At 23.9% G+C, this 18,314-nt stretch overlaps 1 protein-coding gene across 8 annotated transcripts in view; it reads right to left on the minus strand.

Moving 5' to 3' along the window:
• Window positions 1–18,314, minus strand: part of nAChRalpha4 (nicotinic acetylcholine receptor alpha4) — a 185,045-nt gene that overhangs the window by 64,155 nt on the left and 102,576 nt on the right. For 5 of the 8 annotated variants that reach the window (XM_089176758.1, XM_015330883.2, XM_015330882.2 and 2 more), the window contains one exon: window positions 3,822–4,002. In XM_089176758.1, the coding sequence (XP_089032884.1) occupies window positions 3,822–4,002 (181 nt within the window). Of the gene's footprint in view, window positions 1–2,883; window positions 3,065–3,821; window positions 4,178–18,314 lie in introns of those variants that run through there. The other 3 variants (XM_089176757.1, XM_089176759.1, XM_089176760.1) reach the window with 2 other exon arrangements.

Raw genomic sequence — 18,314 nt, forward strand, 5'->3', positions numbered from 1 at the left:
TAGCAAGATCAGAGGACACCTAATCGAACTTAAAATTCTCAATACGTGTATAGTGTTCTGTTTTCATATTTGCAACAATAACGATTCAAAACCGCTGTTATATAATTCATAGTTAAATTATATACGATTCTCTATAAAGGTTCCTTTCCTGTTAACAATAGTAACACCAACAACACAAACAATACTAATTTAGAGCTGGACATGTATATATACAGTGTGTTGTACGAAGAGAATTTCACGTTTTGCGGTCAATGGAACAGAATTTCGTAATGTAACCAATCAACATTACGTTTTCGTATACATATATTTACATATACATACACACAATTATTCTCAATACTATCTCAAAGTCATATTTTTATACAAATTTATAATAATATTCAATTGAAATTTTTTATTTAACGAGGGCAGGTGGATGGGGGAGGGGGTGAAAATAGAACATGTTCATAAAGTTTTTATTGATTATTAATCGATTAATTCAATTAATTGAACATTTTATTAAATAATTATGAAATTATTTTTGTTCTTTCGTTTTTATATTTCTTTTTTTTATATAAAATATTAAAAATTTTATACCTTTCCCACTAAATGCGTCGAGTATTCTAAATTTCCTATGTATAATAATCATACGTAGGACTATAACTATACAACTATAAAATAACGAACTGTAAAAATAATAAAAAAATAAAAAGAAAGAAAATTCAACTATAAATTTATTTTTGATTCGTTATTTGAAATTTTATCTTGAGAAAAAATTACGCGATACTTTTTTTATTATCGTTGCTATTAAAAGCTTACTTTTTGTCAATGCGAGGATCTAAATTATTACATAATTATTATTAAAATAATTAATTTTAATTGTAAGTTTGTTAAGTGTTTCATTAAAGTTCATTTATTCAAAAGTTATTTTTGCATACATCATTGACAAAATACATAAAAGTTACTGTGACCTATGTAAACAATTTTTTAATTAAATAATTAACTAATAAATAATTAAAAATACAAAAAATAAAATTTTTACTTCGATCCTCACACATAGACAAAAAGAATACTAAAATGTTTGCCGAGCAAAAATGAAGATAAAATATTTTCTTTATGAGAAACACTATAATAATTTGAAATAATAGCGTAATTCTTAAGAATAAAATCGGATGTGGTAAAAGAAAAATAAAATTAAAAAAAAACACAACTTAGAATCGTTCATCATTGCCATATATAATGTAATTATTAATTATTAATTATAATCAAGATCACACACCGCAAGTCCAACAACCATATATCATATATATGTATATATATATGTATATATATATATACATAATATGTAAACTATAATATATATCATATATTGAAATTATAAGTCACACGAGTTACGGCCAAAGAGCAGCAAATCCTTAATAATCATAAACAACGTGAAGAGAATGCATTCTCAACGAGACTCAACGAAAAGGAGCAAGGAGAAACGCTGATAAATAAAACTACGAGGAAATAAAAACAAAATGGAATAAAATCATATTTATAATAGGAAAAAACAATCAGTTTGGAAACAATATATATACAGGGTGATTCACCAACTCTTGTAACTTAAATAGCTCCGGAAATATGACAGCAGCAACAAAGTAGATAAAAAAATATTGCATGAAACATTCAGGACTAAAACATGATATTAGTATTTTTCTGTTATGTTGAGCCATTTTTGAGATTTAGTAGTAAACTTTGTTTTTTTAAATACAATGTTATATTTAAATACTTATTTTCGGATAGCGGCTTTCAAGGCGAATCCAATGATATGCAACATTAAATATAAAACCTGAGAATGAGCAATAAAAACTTTCAAAAACGTCTTTTGTCGAAACAACTGAAGAATGACGCGACCATGGCGCCACCTAACACGACCACAGCGCCATCTGAAGCGAAAGAACTGTATCGTGACCCGACTTGTTCGCAAATTTTTACTTTCGTTGACTTTCAAAAATATTAATGTTGCATATCATTGGATTCGTCTTGAAAGCCGCTATCCGAAAATAAGTATTTAAATATAATATTGTATTTAAAAAAACAAAGTTGACCATTAAATCATGAAAATTACTCAACTTATCAAAACAATAGTAATGCCATATTATAATATTAAATTTTTCATGCAACTTTTTTTGTATCCACTTTTGTGCTACTATCATATTTTTGAAGTTATTTAGATGGTAAGGGCTTGTGAATCACCCTGTATATAAATTAAATATATATTATGCATATTTGTGTGCCAACATATTTATATACTTAAATATATATGAATCATTTATATTGAAAGTAGCCTAAGTCTACATTAATATCCCTTTATCGGTCATAAGTCAAGTAAGAAGTGATTTACAAATAAAAATATGTTTTTATTAATTAAATAATTTCATATATTTGTATAGTACTCTTTCAAAAAAAAAATATATAAACAATTTCTAATAAATAATAATTTATTCTTATAATACTGAATATTTTTGTTGTTGCATATTTAAGAAATCACTTACAATTTATGGTTACTGACAATCATCATTGGCGACCGATGAAATATATTTTTGTTAACCGTAATAAAATTGACAACTGTAAAATTAATTTTCACAAAAAAAGACATAATAATATATTATTGTTAACCGTAAAATCTGCAACTTTAAAATAAATTGACATAAAAAAAGTACATCCAATACAAAAGAAAAATAAATATTGGACTTAGGTCACTGCCAAAAATAAATTGTCATACTAATATCTATATATATATAAATATGTATTACACACATGTAATAATTCACGAGCGGAAAAATCAAAAGAAAATAGAAATAAAAAGATAAAGGAAGGAATCTGCGAGATGATCGTGCTCCGATATGAATATCGTGGCACCTTAAAACCGTCATAGGTCCAGGAGCCTAACTTCAAAACACAGGTCTGTACGTCGTACGGAAAGAACTCAACGTCGATGGAGCAGGAAGACTTATAAACAGCTGGAGGTTGCCATACGACCAATCCTGTACTGTGGACAGTTGCCTTGGTCATCAGTGTCACCTCGTAGTTCCCATCTGCGCTGTAATCACCGAAGAAACGTGCCGAACGTGATCACGATCGGCTTCTAATTCAACAAGAAAAAGAAGAAGAACAAAGAAAAAACAATAACAAAATAATAAAAAGAAAAGAAAAATAACAAATCATAATACAAACAATTATTATTATTATTGTTATTATTATCTTCTTCTTTTTCATTGTTTCGTAATAAAAAAGAAAAAAAAAGAGTTGGTTTTATTGATCCGTAACAACCGATCGTACGTCATAACACCGCTAAACAAATTCTATTATTCGATAACAGTTTTTTATTCTAACGTTGATCTTATCATCTAAAAATTAATTAATTAATTAAAATAAATATTAATGGGTTAATAATATATAATATATTTATCAATGGTTCCGTGTATCGTCAGAGAAATCGAATTGATTTCAAATTCATTTTCGATCTCCCTTTTTTCATATATATATATATATAAGTGATTATTATTATTTAAATAATAATATCTCTACTTTGTTTAGAGATAACTTAGGTGATTTATTACTCACTATATATATATAAAATGATAATACAAATAACTGATGGGCCATTTTTGCTCGTGGGTTTTGTTTGCGGGGCCTTCAGTAGGGGCTTGGGTGCTTATTGGGATTGTTATTTTTTACATATTTATATTTTAAGATAATATATATATATATATTTTTTGTGTGTATACATATATATATTATTATTATTATTATTATTATAATTAATTTTGACTTAACGGCTAGCATGCGAGTGTTACCTTGAAGCCGTCATAGGTCCACGAACCGAACTTGAGGACGCAGGTCTGCTCGTCGAATGGGAAGTACTCCACGTCGATCTCGCAGGATGACTTATAAATGGCCGGGGGCTTCCACTCGACCAATCCTTGATGGTAGATTGTGGCCTTGGTGGCCAAGGTCACCTCGAAGTTGCCGTCCGCGCTGCGAGCGAGCACATTAGTGGTTCTGGGCGCTGCGGCGTTCGAGCTTACTTTGTACTTCCGATTCGATACCAAGCCGTCTTTTTTTTTTGTTTTGTTTTGTTTTAGTTTTGTTTATTATTGTTAATAATTATCCACACATTTTTCTCTTACTTTGTTTTTTTTTTTTTTTTATTGTGTTTCTTGTCTTTGGTTATATTTTTCCTCTCCTTTTTTTATTTTTCTATCAATTTTTCTCGTTAATATTTTTGATTTTATTTTTATTTGTTATCATTGATTATTTGTTTGTTTTTTTTTATTATGATAATAATAATAATAATATTAATATTAATAATATATTATAAAATTATTATTATTATCTTCTTTTCATTCTCATATTCGCATACATATACATACACACACACAGACATTCAGGCGTGCACAATACCAAAGGTGCTCTCTTGTTTTGTTTGGTTATTTGTTTATTTATTTAATTATTATTTTTAATAATTATTCCACATTTTTTCTTACTCTTTTTGTGTTTCTTGTCTTTGGTTCATTTTTTTCTTCTCTCCTTTTTTTTCCTTCTTAATATTTTATTTTATTTCATTTTTTATGATTGAGTTTTATAGTATTTTTATAATAATAATAATAATTAATATTAATATTGAATATAATAAATTAATATAAATATTAATATATAATACGTATATTGTAATATATTTTAAAATTAATCAATTAAATAAATTATTATATTATTTATTTAATTCTAGTATAATTAAATAATATAAAATTATAATATATTAATTTTATTTATTTACATTTTATTAAAAATTAATATAAAATAAATAACTTAATATTTTTTTAAATTATTATATTATTTATTAACAAATTATAAATTTAATAAACAATTAATTTATTAAATTGATTATTACATATTATTAATTTAATATAATTTATATTACACACACACTAAATGTATATTATATTATTTATAATATGCTATATAAAATAATAATATTTATTATTATTATTATTATTACACATTGAATTTTTATTCTTTTTTTTTTCCTCTTACATAAACATGCACACACACACACACACACAAATACTTTCTCTCTCTAACATTCTTTCATCACATCGTGCCTTTTCACAAACATATACACATACACACGAATACTTCTGTGCTCGTTGGTGTTATCTCGTTTCAGTATTATTCTCATTGAGTTTTCTTAAACAACAGAGCACACGCCACCCTTAAATTTTGTTCAATGTTATTATGAACGTTTTTTTTTTGTTTCTTTTTCTTCTTTTCTTTTCTTTTCTTTTTTTTTTGTTTTTCTTTTTAGGGAGAGTCTTCTTATTTTTTCTTTTTTTTTTCTTTTGATACAATAGATTAGAATGTTTTATTTTGTTGTACCTTTCTCTCTCTCTCTCTCTCTCTCTCTCTCTCTCTCTCTCTCACTTTCATTCTCTCATTCTCTCTTTGTCTCACATTCTCATATTTTCATTTATTTGACGAGAAGAAAATTTTTCTTTTATTTTTTTTTATTTTTTATTTTTTTTACAAATATTTCGACGTTTGTGTGAAAAAAAAGAGACCAGCGATTAGAGTCGAGATAATATTTTACTAATCAATATTTGATATTATTATTATTATTATTATTATTATTTAAACAATAAAAGGCTCTTGTTTCGATCGAGAGAAAAAAAAACGATTGAATCTTCTTCTTTTTTTTTGTTTTGTTTCAATTTTTAACTTTCTACATTTCTTTCATATTAATTTTTCACCCCACCCCAAATATTCTTTTACCTTTTCTTCAATTCGTTATATAATTAATTAGATTATTATATTATATTATATTATCGAGTTTCTAAAGTAATCTATATAATATTGTATCTACACTTTTGGATTATAAAGTTTCGATCAGTAGATTAAATTTCTTCATTCGAAGTTTGAATTCTAAGTAAGCTCTAAAACGTTAAGAAAATTCAAACTAAAAGTTTACTATCTTTAGTCTTTAGGGAGTAAGGTATTATTACACGGAAGTATAGACTACTTCAAATATTTACCAACGATGACTATAAACTGTCTAAATATTCATTTACTTAACACCTGTTTTGTCTTATCCGATTAATTATACGAGATTATACGTTTTCTAACTAAAAACATGTTCAAGTTATTTCAATTCTATCAATCCAATTCATGAATAATAATATTGTGATATATAAAATTGTTAAATAAATTTTTTTAATTTTATTTTGAGCTAAATTTGTCCATCTAACAAAATCATTAAAAATAAAAAATAAATTTGTTTAGAAAGGTCCTAATAAAATCTAACCTAAAGAAACATTTTTATATATTAAGGTTATTAGAGATTATATTTTATTTATTAATTATATATTAAGGTATATAATTTAAATATATAATTAATATAATATTTAAAATATAAAAATATATATATATTTTATAATATATTATTTAATTGTATATTAAGGTTTGCAATAAAATATATTAAAAGGTATATAATTTAAATATATAATTAATATATAATTTCAAATGTATATATATATTATATTGTATATAATATATTTAATTATTTATTATATATTTTATTATATATTATTGTATATAATATTTATTATATACATAAATTTAAACTTTTTACTGTAATAAAACTATAATACTTTATAAAGTAGTTCATACTTTTTGCTCATATTTTCTGTTAAAAATTTCTTCATTACTCCACCCCCTCCTTTTTATCCAATAAATACACCTAACTTAGATGTAAATCTTATAAATCAATCAAAACCCTTTAGGGTATTTTCTCATATATATTACATGTTAAAAAATTGATAGCATAATGTATGAAACAAAAAAAAATATGTTCAAAGTTATACACACTCAACCAATTTTTGGTTAATGTATATTCTGTATATTGACTCTAATATGTACTGTATATATAGGTATATATGTATATATAGAAATGTAAATAGAAAGATGGGAAGAAGAAGAATGATACTCATGAAATAATCAACCACTTCGTAGCATCGAGAGAAATGAAATGAAAAATTGCTCTTGCTGTCTTGCTTGCTTTACTCTTTCTCTCTTTTATTTGTTTCTTTTTTTTTCTCTTTTTTTTTTTTTTTTCAATCCCATCTCTAGTTCTCTCGAAGCAACGAAACGGGTCTCCTATTATAGTCCTCGAAAGCTTGGTCAATCGATATATTTCACTGGGGAATCGAAACAGTGGCATTATCGTCGTTCACGTCTTCTATCACTGGATTTGTTACTACCCCCCCCCTCTTTTTTTCTTTCTATTTTTCGTTTCTTTTGGTTTTGTTTTTAAATGAAACAATGCGTCTTCGATGAGGAAAGAAAAAGAAGGATCTGTTATATCGGTAAATAAATGGTGGTTAAATTATCTGAAACGTTTGACGAATTATTTTGATTTATTCAAAATTAAATGGGGAAGATCTAATTTATTACTTTTTGTCTTTTTTTTTTGGATTGTTAATTATTTAATTTTTGGGAGTTGGTATTGGGGTATTTTGGAATGAATGATAGGTATTTTTAATTTAATAGTTTGATTCTGATGTAAATATGTTTCTATTTATACAATGTAATAGTTTGGGTCTAATATAAGTATGGGGTTTGTATTATATATTTGTGTTTTATAATTTATTAATATATATTCGTATTTTTTTATTAAAATTGTTTATTCTGTTCATATTGTTCTTTATTAAAACTGTAAGAATTCTACCTTGGATATAATATATATCATATATAATATATTTTATGTATTATATTATACCTAACACAATACTTATATATTTCTGTATTATATAACTTATATAATTTTTAAAAATGTTTTTTTGTTCTTCCTACACATTTACTTTATTGTTCTTATTTTATTTCTGTATCAAAAATTTAAGTATTTTCTTGGTTATAATATAATATTACATATTGGTATATAATATAGAATATATTATATTATACCTAACACAATACTTATATATTTCTTTATTATATAACTTGTATGTTCCTTTTAAATGTATTTTTGTGTTCTTTACAAAATGTATTGAATATTGACTTATACAGTTCCAAAATGTTGCATATTTCTATCAATGCTTAGGTTTAGATTAATTTCGTTTTTCTTGGATTGTTCCTACAATTATAATAATTAATTTAAAAATGATTAGTTCGAAAATAAAAATTCTGGATAAAAATACCTAAAATAATTAAATTATAATAAAATATTAGAAATAAAATAATATTAAACATATATTAATAATATTATTATATATATATATATATTTTAAAACAAATAAATAATTCTATGCTAATTAAAGAAAATAATTACAATTAATGATTTATTTGATAAAATACTGAAAATGAATAAACCAAAACCAAGTTTGTTCTTTTCTTTTGAAGTTAAGAATAGAGTTTGAAAATGATAAAGAGTTTAGACAACAAAAATCAAGAAAAAATGAAAAGGAAAAAGATAACAGAAAAAAAACATTGGAGATACACATTTAGGTTAGTTTTCCTTAGTAGCCTATCTCCTTTAAAAGCTTAGACCATCGGAGATTAAAAAAGAAGGAAACTATTGCCAAGGAGTGGCGGAGGATTCTCCTAGAATCCCGCAAGTCGTTTTCATCAGCAGTCTGAACTTCAATTCCACTTAACCACCGAGACCCACCCTTTTTACCTTCTCTCTTTTCTTCTTTATTTCTTCCTTCTCTTTCTCTTTCTCATTTTATTTTTTTTCATTTATTTTTTTTCTCTTTCTTTCATTTGCTTTTTACATTATTTCACAAGCTATTATCTTGCATTTCGAATATATTTCTTAAAATACAAATAAACAATATGAGAAATATTTTAGGTTATGTATTGCACCAAATCCTTAAATTAGCTTCAATCATTTTTTAAAAAAATGTTTGTTTTAAATTAAAAGTAACAACTATAAATTATAATGATTATTTAATTAATTGTAATCAATTTAATAAACATTAAATAATAATTAATTAATTAATATTAGTTGTAAGTTTGTTAATCATTTTTTGTATTTAGGGTTAACTTTTTCTATTTAAATTATTATTTAATAATCCTAAAGTAAAGTGAATAATAATTTTGTACACACTAGCTGTAAAAACAAAAAATAATTAATTAATATTAGTTGTTAGTATGTTAATCATTTTTGTATTTAAGTTAAATTATTTCAATATAAATAAAAATTAATATTTAATAATAATCATTTTTGTGTATTAAAGATCAACTTGAGAAATTAAAATGAATATTTAATAATCTCATGGGGTAATAGTCGAATAACAAGGTGTGACCAATCATCGTTAAATCCAATTGATATGATTTTGATAGGAAGATTATAACAATTTTCGTACATTGGTTGTACGAAAATGGTAGTTGGGCTGGGATTATTTCAAAAGCTGATTATTTTGATCGATCCAATACTATACGATACACATACACACACACAAGTATTCGTATACTCATACAAACATATATACGAGATAATCATAATTTTACACATCATAATTTATACAGTGTCATTATGTAATAGGTTTATAAACAAATTCGATAAAAATCGAGTTTATACTTTTAGTAAAATAATGTTAATGTCTTTTATAGCAAACTATGAACATCTTCTCACCGTTAAAACAACCCATGAAACTTCAAAAAACAAAAGAATAATAATAATATATATATGTATAGAAGATAAGAAGGAAAAACATTTATGAGAAAAAGTTCTCTAGTAAATTGACAAAGTTTTATCATAATGATTATCCTTCTAATAAACTAACTTTATCTTTAGACGTATCATTTTCCTGTCTGATAATGATCGAATAGTTTGAATTTATCAAAAGATATGAAAGATAGTGAAACCTAACCTCATAAAATATAATTACAAGCTTATACAGTAATCAATTTTTATGGTTTATAATATATTTTGTATTAATTTACAAATATTTATTATTAATATTATTATTTTATATTTATTTATTTATTAGTATAATTATTATTTATGAGTTTATTTTAAATTATATTTAAATTTATTATAAATTTGATACTCATTAAAGTTTTGAATACTGAATGGTTTTAACCTAAAATATTTTTTATATGCTAAATAATTTATTATTAATAAAATTTTGTATTAGTTTACAAAAATTTATTATTATTATTATTATTTTTTTTAGTTATAATTTATTTATTAAATTTATTATTATATATTAATTTATTTTATTAACCAAATTTATAATAAACGTGATACTCTGATTAACCTTTTGGTTACTGAATGGTTTAACCTAAAAAGTTTTTTAAATGATAAATAATTTATTATTAATAAAATATTAATATATATTATTATTAATTAGATATTATTAACTAGATTAATCAATAAATTATATTTAATAAATAAACATTTTGTTTCTAATATCATTTTCATTTATAATATGTCAAAATTCAGAACAATAATCAACATAACCTTATTTTACCATAATATTTACAACACACGTATACACAACTTTTAACAAACGCATATATGCGTCCGTAGCAATCAAAGGGTTAATCCTATCGTAAAAAAAAAGATTAAATTCCCACAAATATATTGACAAAACTTTACGAGATGAGACAAGGGTATCATAAAACACGAAACGAAACGAAATAAAATAAAATAAAATGAAATGAAATGAAATGAAAGAAAGAAAATCTTCAATTTGGATTTGGACAAGGAGAAAAAGAAGACCTGCCGGAGGGGGAGGGATATATTTATACGATGAGGTGAAGTAGAAGAGAGGGGGAAAAGGATAATCCAAGAAAAGGAAGAAATTTGATACATCGTAAATCGAAAGAATCGAAAATTTCGAAAGCTCTTTCCTTCGATAAAGAAGAGGACTCAATTTATAAAAGCTCCATTTTTGAAGGAAACGACGTCTTACGATAGATACGTGGATTGGTTGTTTCACGCTTCTTTTCCCCCTCCCTCTGAGCCCTACCATCATGTTAGATAAAATGGAAAAATCCTAACCTTGAAATTTATACGATACAATTGTAAATTCTTACAATTAAATTGATTTATTTATTCTACTAAGAAAATTAAAATGAAACGTTTGTTTCAATGTATAGGGTGACAAAAAAATAATTAGTGAAACCTACGTTCTTTCTTGACGTTTATACAATAAATTATCTTTGGGTTTAGGTGGTTTTAAGTAAACCAAATTCAAGTAAATCAATTATTTTTAATCATTTACATTCCAAATTATGTTTTAATTTTGTTATTAAAAATTCTTATATATATATATATATATATATATATATATATATATATAAACACTGTTTATTTTATTATTTGTAATTTAGCTGTTTGTGGGAACAAACATTTTGTTGGTTAAGTAAATAATTGATGATATTGAATTAATATTAAATAATAATTCGAATATAATTGAAATTGATGTTGAGTGATAAAAATTGTATTAAACAAAAAGTAGAAAATATATTTTGTGTCCCAATAAAAACAGAGATAGAGAAGAGAGAGAGAGATAGAGTAAACGTTGAAATTAGATAAATTGATTGATAACACGAACTTATGTTAATTAGACGAGAACCAGTATACATATACATATATATATACTCATCGAACGTGATTGGGAAGAAGAAAATTACGTGATCTAATTTCAGATTCAATGTCGATCTGTAGATAGTTCGTGATTTCCATGAAACTTCATTACTAATTAACCACACTAAGTTAAGTATAATATTATAAGTCAAATGTAGATTATTTTCAATTAATTTCAAATTTATTTCCAAAAATGAATGATATTCTTTCGAGTTTTTGTAATTTTTAAAGTAAGGTTACTTAAGTTTTAGGTAATAATGACGTTTAGTATTATGTAACCTATATAAATTCTGTTAATAATTATGTTAAGTATTACATAACCTATAAATTTAGGTAAATAATTTAATTAAGTATAATATTATAAGTGAAAGGTAAAACTTATATTCAATTAAATTTCGAATTTCATTAGAAAACGAATGATTTTCTTTCGAATAATTTTAATTTTAAAAGTAAGATTAGTTAATTTTTAGTTAATAAATATTTTAAGTATTGTGTAACCCATAAATTTAATAAATAATTGAGTTAAGTATAATATAAGTCAAATAGAAATTATATTTAATTAATTTAAATGTTAATTCCAAAAAAGAATGGTTTTCTTTCGAGTTATTTAATTTTTAAAGTGAGGTTAGTTAATTTTTAGTTAATAAATATTTGAAGTATTGTATAACCTATAAATCTTATTAATAATAGGGTCAATTATAATATTATAAATCAAAATATAAATTATAATAATTATTATTTAATTAATATCCAATAAGAAATGATATTTTTTCATGTAATTTAATTTTAAAGTAAGGTTAGTTAATTTTTAGGTATTAATTACGTTTAGTATTATATAACCTATAAATTTAATTAATAATTTGGTTAAGTATAATATTATAAGTCAACTTCAAATTAAATTCAATTAATTTCGAATATAATTCCAAAAAGGAATGGTTTTCTTTCGAATAATTTTAATTTTAAAAGTAAGGTTAGTTAATTTCTGATTAATAAATATTTTAAGTACTATAAATCAATATGTAAATTACATTCAATTAATTTCGAATTTATTTCTAATAAAAAATGATATTCCTAATTATTGATTTTATTTGTTATATTAGATATTTGGTCTTCATATAAAAAATAATTACTAAAAAAAAAGAATCCTTTACGACAAACAGACAATAGAAAGATCAGGGTAGGGGGATGGTCGTACTGTAAGGAATTCGATAATTAAAAAATTCTTAAAACGTGAGCCAATGATAGGGAAGGAGAATTTCAAGTAATTAAAGACATTTTTTTGTCCATTGATCTGATCTAAAAGAAAAAAAGAAGAAGAAAAAAAACGTTAAAAGGGTGAAAAGTAAAAGGTAAGAATGTGAAAGGAAATGCCGAAGAAATTCTATTACGTCTCTACTTTATCTATTTCTATCTATCTCTCTCTCTCTCTCACACACACACACACACAAACAAATCTTTCTTATTTTCCTTATTATTCTCAATTTTCTATTAAGTCATTTAATATACAAAAATTTCAAACGAGTTTTGTATAATTCCCTTTATCCATTCGTTCATTTCGAAAAAGATCTTTTTACAAAAGTACTTCTCTCTCTCTCTCATTATTTAAAGTTTAAACTTTTTAAAATTTTTTTTTTGTTTAAGAAAAAAAGAAGAAGAGAAAAAAAAGCAATTAAATCGGCCTGTCATCCACGGCCGTTGCCATTTGATAAATGAACTCCTCGTGTGCTTCTAAAACGTCTGACTTTTTTTTCTTTTCCTTTTATCTTAAGAAAGAAAAAAACCCTTCCATTTTCTTTCTAATTCTTCTTAGTCTTCTTCTTCTTCTTCTTCTTTTATTAGTGCAATTTTTTCTTCTTCTTCTTCTTTTTTTTTAACCTTTTCGCTATTAGGTTAGTCAAGCATAAGATAGAAGAAAGTAAAAACGATTTGTACTAGTTACTTTTAAGAATTGATTTTCTTTTCTCGCCTGTTTTGAATTTTTTCCTGTTTTATTTTTCTTCCCTTATCTGTCTGTCTGTCTGTCTGACTTGTCTGTTTGTCTATTTGTACGTTTGACTAGTTTACCTTGTTATATAATGTATTATAAATTCTCGTTTGTAAACCTCATTAGGATCGTTCACGTAGTAGTTTGAGTGTTCTTCATTAAAGTTAACCACCCTCTCTCTCTCTCTCTCTCTCTCTTTCTCTCTCATTCTCTTTCTTTCTCTCTCTTACTAGGAGGATAATAAAGCTAGAGTAGAACTTTGTCCGAAACGATTCTACTAAGTTCAGTTATTTTTCACTTTCCCCAGGAGATAAACGAGACAGCAAATTCCAACTTATACGAGTTATATATATATTGGAAAATAAAAGCATTAAAACAAAAACAAAAGAAAAAAAAGCTGCATCTACCCGTTATACGTTTATGTACTCTTTTATGTATATATATATACTTGTATATGTCTGTATTTGTGTGTGTTTATATATATTTCATCTAGGTTGAACGATTAATGAAGATTCTTCTAACTGATGGGGTAAAGTAACTTGAACTGAAGGTTGTATCGTTTTCTATTCAGTGTAGTTGATTTCTTTTTCTGTTTTTTTCTTCTTGTTGTAATCAAAGAAACGATTGTATATCAAAGTATATTTCTATGATTTTTTATTTTTTTTATTTATTTATTAGATATACATGTGAAGATACTTTTGTATGAAATTCAATCTTAGAAGAAGAATGATTTTTTAATTGAAATTGGATTTAAGTGTAAATTGATTTATTTTATCATTTATTTATTTTTTAATGATTTATTCTTATTTTCTTATTTTTTATTGTCTTTAATTTTAATTGTTAAAAATTCTAAGTCATTTATTGGGAAATAGTACAATAGGTTATTTATTATAGTAGCAAGCAAATTATGGGACAATTTTGAAATGTTATTGAATTTATATTGATTATTTGATTTTATTTAATGTTATAATTATAATATTATAAATATAATGTTTTATTTTTATTATTATTATTGTAATATAAGTTTTTTTATCATATAATTATTTTCTTTTATATTATACGTTATTTGAAAAGTAGGTTAACCTTAAAATGAAGATAAGAGTTTAATTGTGATAAAAAAATATTTGATTCTTTTATAAGATTTTTAATAAATACTAATTAGAATTTAAAATTCTAAGTTTGATTGTTTCATAAATATTCTTTATCTATATTAAATAAAACAAACAAAATAATGCAAATATTGTTGATAATATGTTTTACATACTTTACATTGAAAGTGAAAACATAAATTGTAATATTGATATAATATACTTAAATCATGTATTATACATTAAACTGTAAAAGATAAGTAGTAACATTGATATACTAAACTTAAATCACATATTTTGTATTAAAAACAAAAAAGATAAGTTAAAACATTAATATAATATACTTGAATCAAATAAGTCATATTAAAAAAAGAAAAGATAAGTAATCATATTAACATAATATACTTAAATCACATATTTTGTAATTAATACAAAAATACTAAGTTGTAATATTAATATAATATACCTAAAGCATATATTTTGTATTAAAAATCAAAAGATAAATTATAGCATTGATATAATATACTAAAATCACATAATAAACATTAAAAACAAAGAAGATAAGTTTTAAAATTAACATAACATATTAAAATCACATATTTTATATTAAAAACAAAAACAAAAATTATAACATAATATAATATACTTAAATTACATATTATACATTAAAAATTAAAAGATATAAGTCATACAATTTTAATAATATACTCCAAAAAATAGAAAAAACCTATGATACCCATTTTTATAACAGATACATGAATAAACATGTATTGTTCTGTATAAATAACTGTATATGCATATTACAGTGAATGATATACAAATACTATTAAATAGAGTACATCTCTCTTTTTCTCTCTCTCTCTCTCTCTTTTTCTCTCTCTATGCTCGAATTTTCACGGATCTCAAGGTACAACGTATGAAGAAGTTTTTGGTGGTATTTTGGAAAGGCAAACTTCCCTAGCCAGTGTTTACTCAGGCGTGCGAAAACTGACGCTTACGTTTCAAACAATAAGAGAAAAAGGGATAACTATACACACGAACAAGTAGAAGTAGAAGTAGAAGTAGAATAAGATGAAGGAAAAGGAATATTAGAATAAGAAAAAAAAAACATAAAAGAACAGAAAAGAAAAGGAATCAAAAAAGGGGGTAGGGGTGGGAAGAGGGTAAGGAAAGTATTCAGGCGTGAAAAGTGGAAAACAGAGAAGAGGAGGGGGGTGGTGTTGGTTTTGAGAAGGAAAAGGAAAGGAAAAGTTGAAGAGGCTAGGTAAAAAGAGGTTCTATGGTACGAGTGGGTGGGAATAGTAAGAGGAAAGAGAGGGAGGGGAGTGGGGGAAGAAGAAAAGAAGACTCTTCGGATATCTCGTTATCTCTTTCTTTCTTTTTTTTTTTCTTCTTCTTCTTCTTCTTCTTCTTTTTCTTTTCTTTTTATCTTGTGAACCAAGGTTACGTAGAAACCGAAGGATTTCTTCGAGAAAATGACGCGTTAGTATTGGTGGTTACCTGTGGTGGGAGGAAAGAAGGTGAGAGTGTAAAAGAGAAGGAAAAAATAGAAAAGAAAATGGAAAAAACTAAAGGTAGGGGTAAAAGAAGAAGACAGACGACTGATTTAGCAAAGAGTGCACTCTCAATGCAACACAATGCAAGTCGATGTTACATGTAGTAGTGGTGGTGGTAGTGGTAGTGTAGTGGTGGTATTTTCAGTCTTTTTCCTTTTCATCAGCATTGATTTTTTTGTTCTTCTTCTTATTATTCTTTCTTTTTTTTTTTTTTTTTTTTTTTATTCTCGTTGCTTTTTCGTGTATTCTGGTTTTTCTTTTTTGGGTTTACGCATTTTTGATTTCTTTTATTATCTGGTTTTTTTTTTCTGTTGACTTATGTTTTTTTTTCGTATCTATGTTTTAAATGTTTAAATATGTGAGACAGGATAATGTTTATTATTAATATTAATGTGAAAAAATTTTTAATTTGATTTAGGGGTATTTTATTTTGTCTCTTAGTATAATGAAATTAGTTTTGTTTAGTTAATTATATTTTCTATTATTTATGTCATTTATTTTTCTTTTTTACTTGTACGTTATTTTAATGATTAATAATAGAAGAAATTGAAAATAAATTTAAAACAATACTTTCTATTAATATTATTCATATAAATGACAAATTAACTAGTCCATTTTATTCTTAGTATTTACTTAGTATTTATTACCAGATGTTTTATATATTTTTTATTTCATCTATTTTTTTCATTTACCCAATTTCATTTCAATGGAAAAGATAGAAGAACAATTAAATTTAAAACAATACAATCTATTATTATTATTCATATAAATGACAAATTAACTAGTCCATTTTATTCTTAGTATTTACTTAGTATTTATTACCAGATGTTTTATATATTTTTTATTTCATCTATTTTTTCTTTTATCCGCAATTTCATTTAAATAAAAAAGAAAGAAGAGGTAAATAAATATAAAAAATATTTCTTATTAAAATTATTCATATCAATGACATATAAACTAGTCCATTTTATTCCTAGTATTTTCTAACTATTTATTACCAGACATTTTCTATTTTTGTCTTTTTCTTTTTATTCTTTTTCTTTAAGTTATACCTCATTCCATTGAAAGAAGAGTCAACGATCGTTGGAAAGGTCGGTTATTGAATCGGAACGTGCACCGAGAGAATTCATATTCGTTGAATTCCTTTCGTCACCTATTTTCCTTTTTCTTCATGACGCTATGGGAAATAAAGGTCCTGAAAGACCAGAGAAGTATATCCTCAGCCCTTTTATGAACTACTCTCTAGCTTTCTTCTTCCACTTCTTCTTCTTTCTCATATTCTTCATCTTTATCTTCATCTTCATCTTCTTCTTCTTCTTCTTCTTCTTATTCTTCAAAGATGGTTCAACGAACGGTAGAAATACGAAGATGGGAATAAACGAAAAAGGGATGATAGGGTTAAAGAAAGAAAGGAAGAAAAAAAAACGAATGAAAATAAAGAGTAAAAGGTTTGAAGCTTCAGCTTTAAAAGTCAATGGGAACTTTTTTACAGACACAAACATAACCTCCATTATATTCTTTTCTATTATATTCTAAAAGATAAACCGTATCTTAACGAGTCATATTTGAATGCTAACAAATAAAAAATATATCAAACTAACGTACAAGAAAAATAATGATGATATTATTCACTTTTTATTAACGATTTGTAGTCGTTGTTTAATGATATATTGTTTCAATAATAATTAATATAGAATTATTAATTAAATATTAATACTTTAATAATATATTTAATTAATAAAAGTGATGAAAGAATAATATAAAATATATACAATATTAATATATAAAATTATATATGTATATATATAATATTATAACACAAACAATAATTATTAAAATTTAAGATAATAAATTAAATTTAATATTTTTATATTTATTATTATATTATATTTTTTATATACATTATTATATTATTATTTTTATAAATATATATATTATATTTTATTTTAAATTTAAATTTAATATAAAAATGATTCATCAAAGTTAATTAGTTTTGTATAATTACTATCTAATATTAAAACAAATACAATGATATTTATAACAAATAGAAGAAATCACATACATTAAAAATA

Source organism: Polistes dominula, unplaced genomic scaffold (genome assembly GCF_049000335.1).
Source record: "Polistes dominula isolate Pdom_NZ unplaced genomic scaffold, Pdom_raw_medaka contig_80, whole genome shotgun sequence".
NCBI classification, from domain to species: Eukaryota; Metazoa; Arthropoda; class Insecta; order Hymenoptera; family Vespidae; genus Polistes; species Polistes dominula.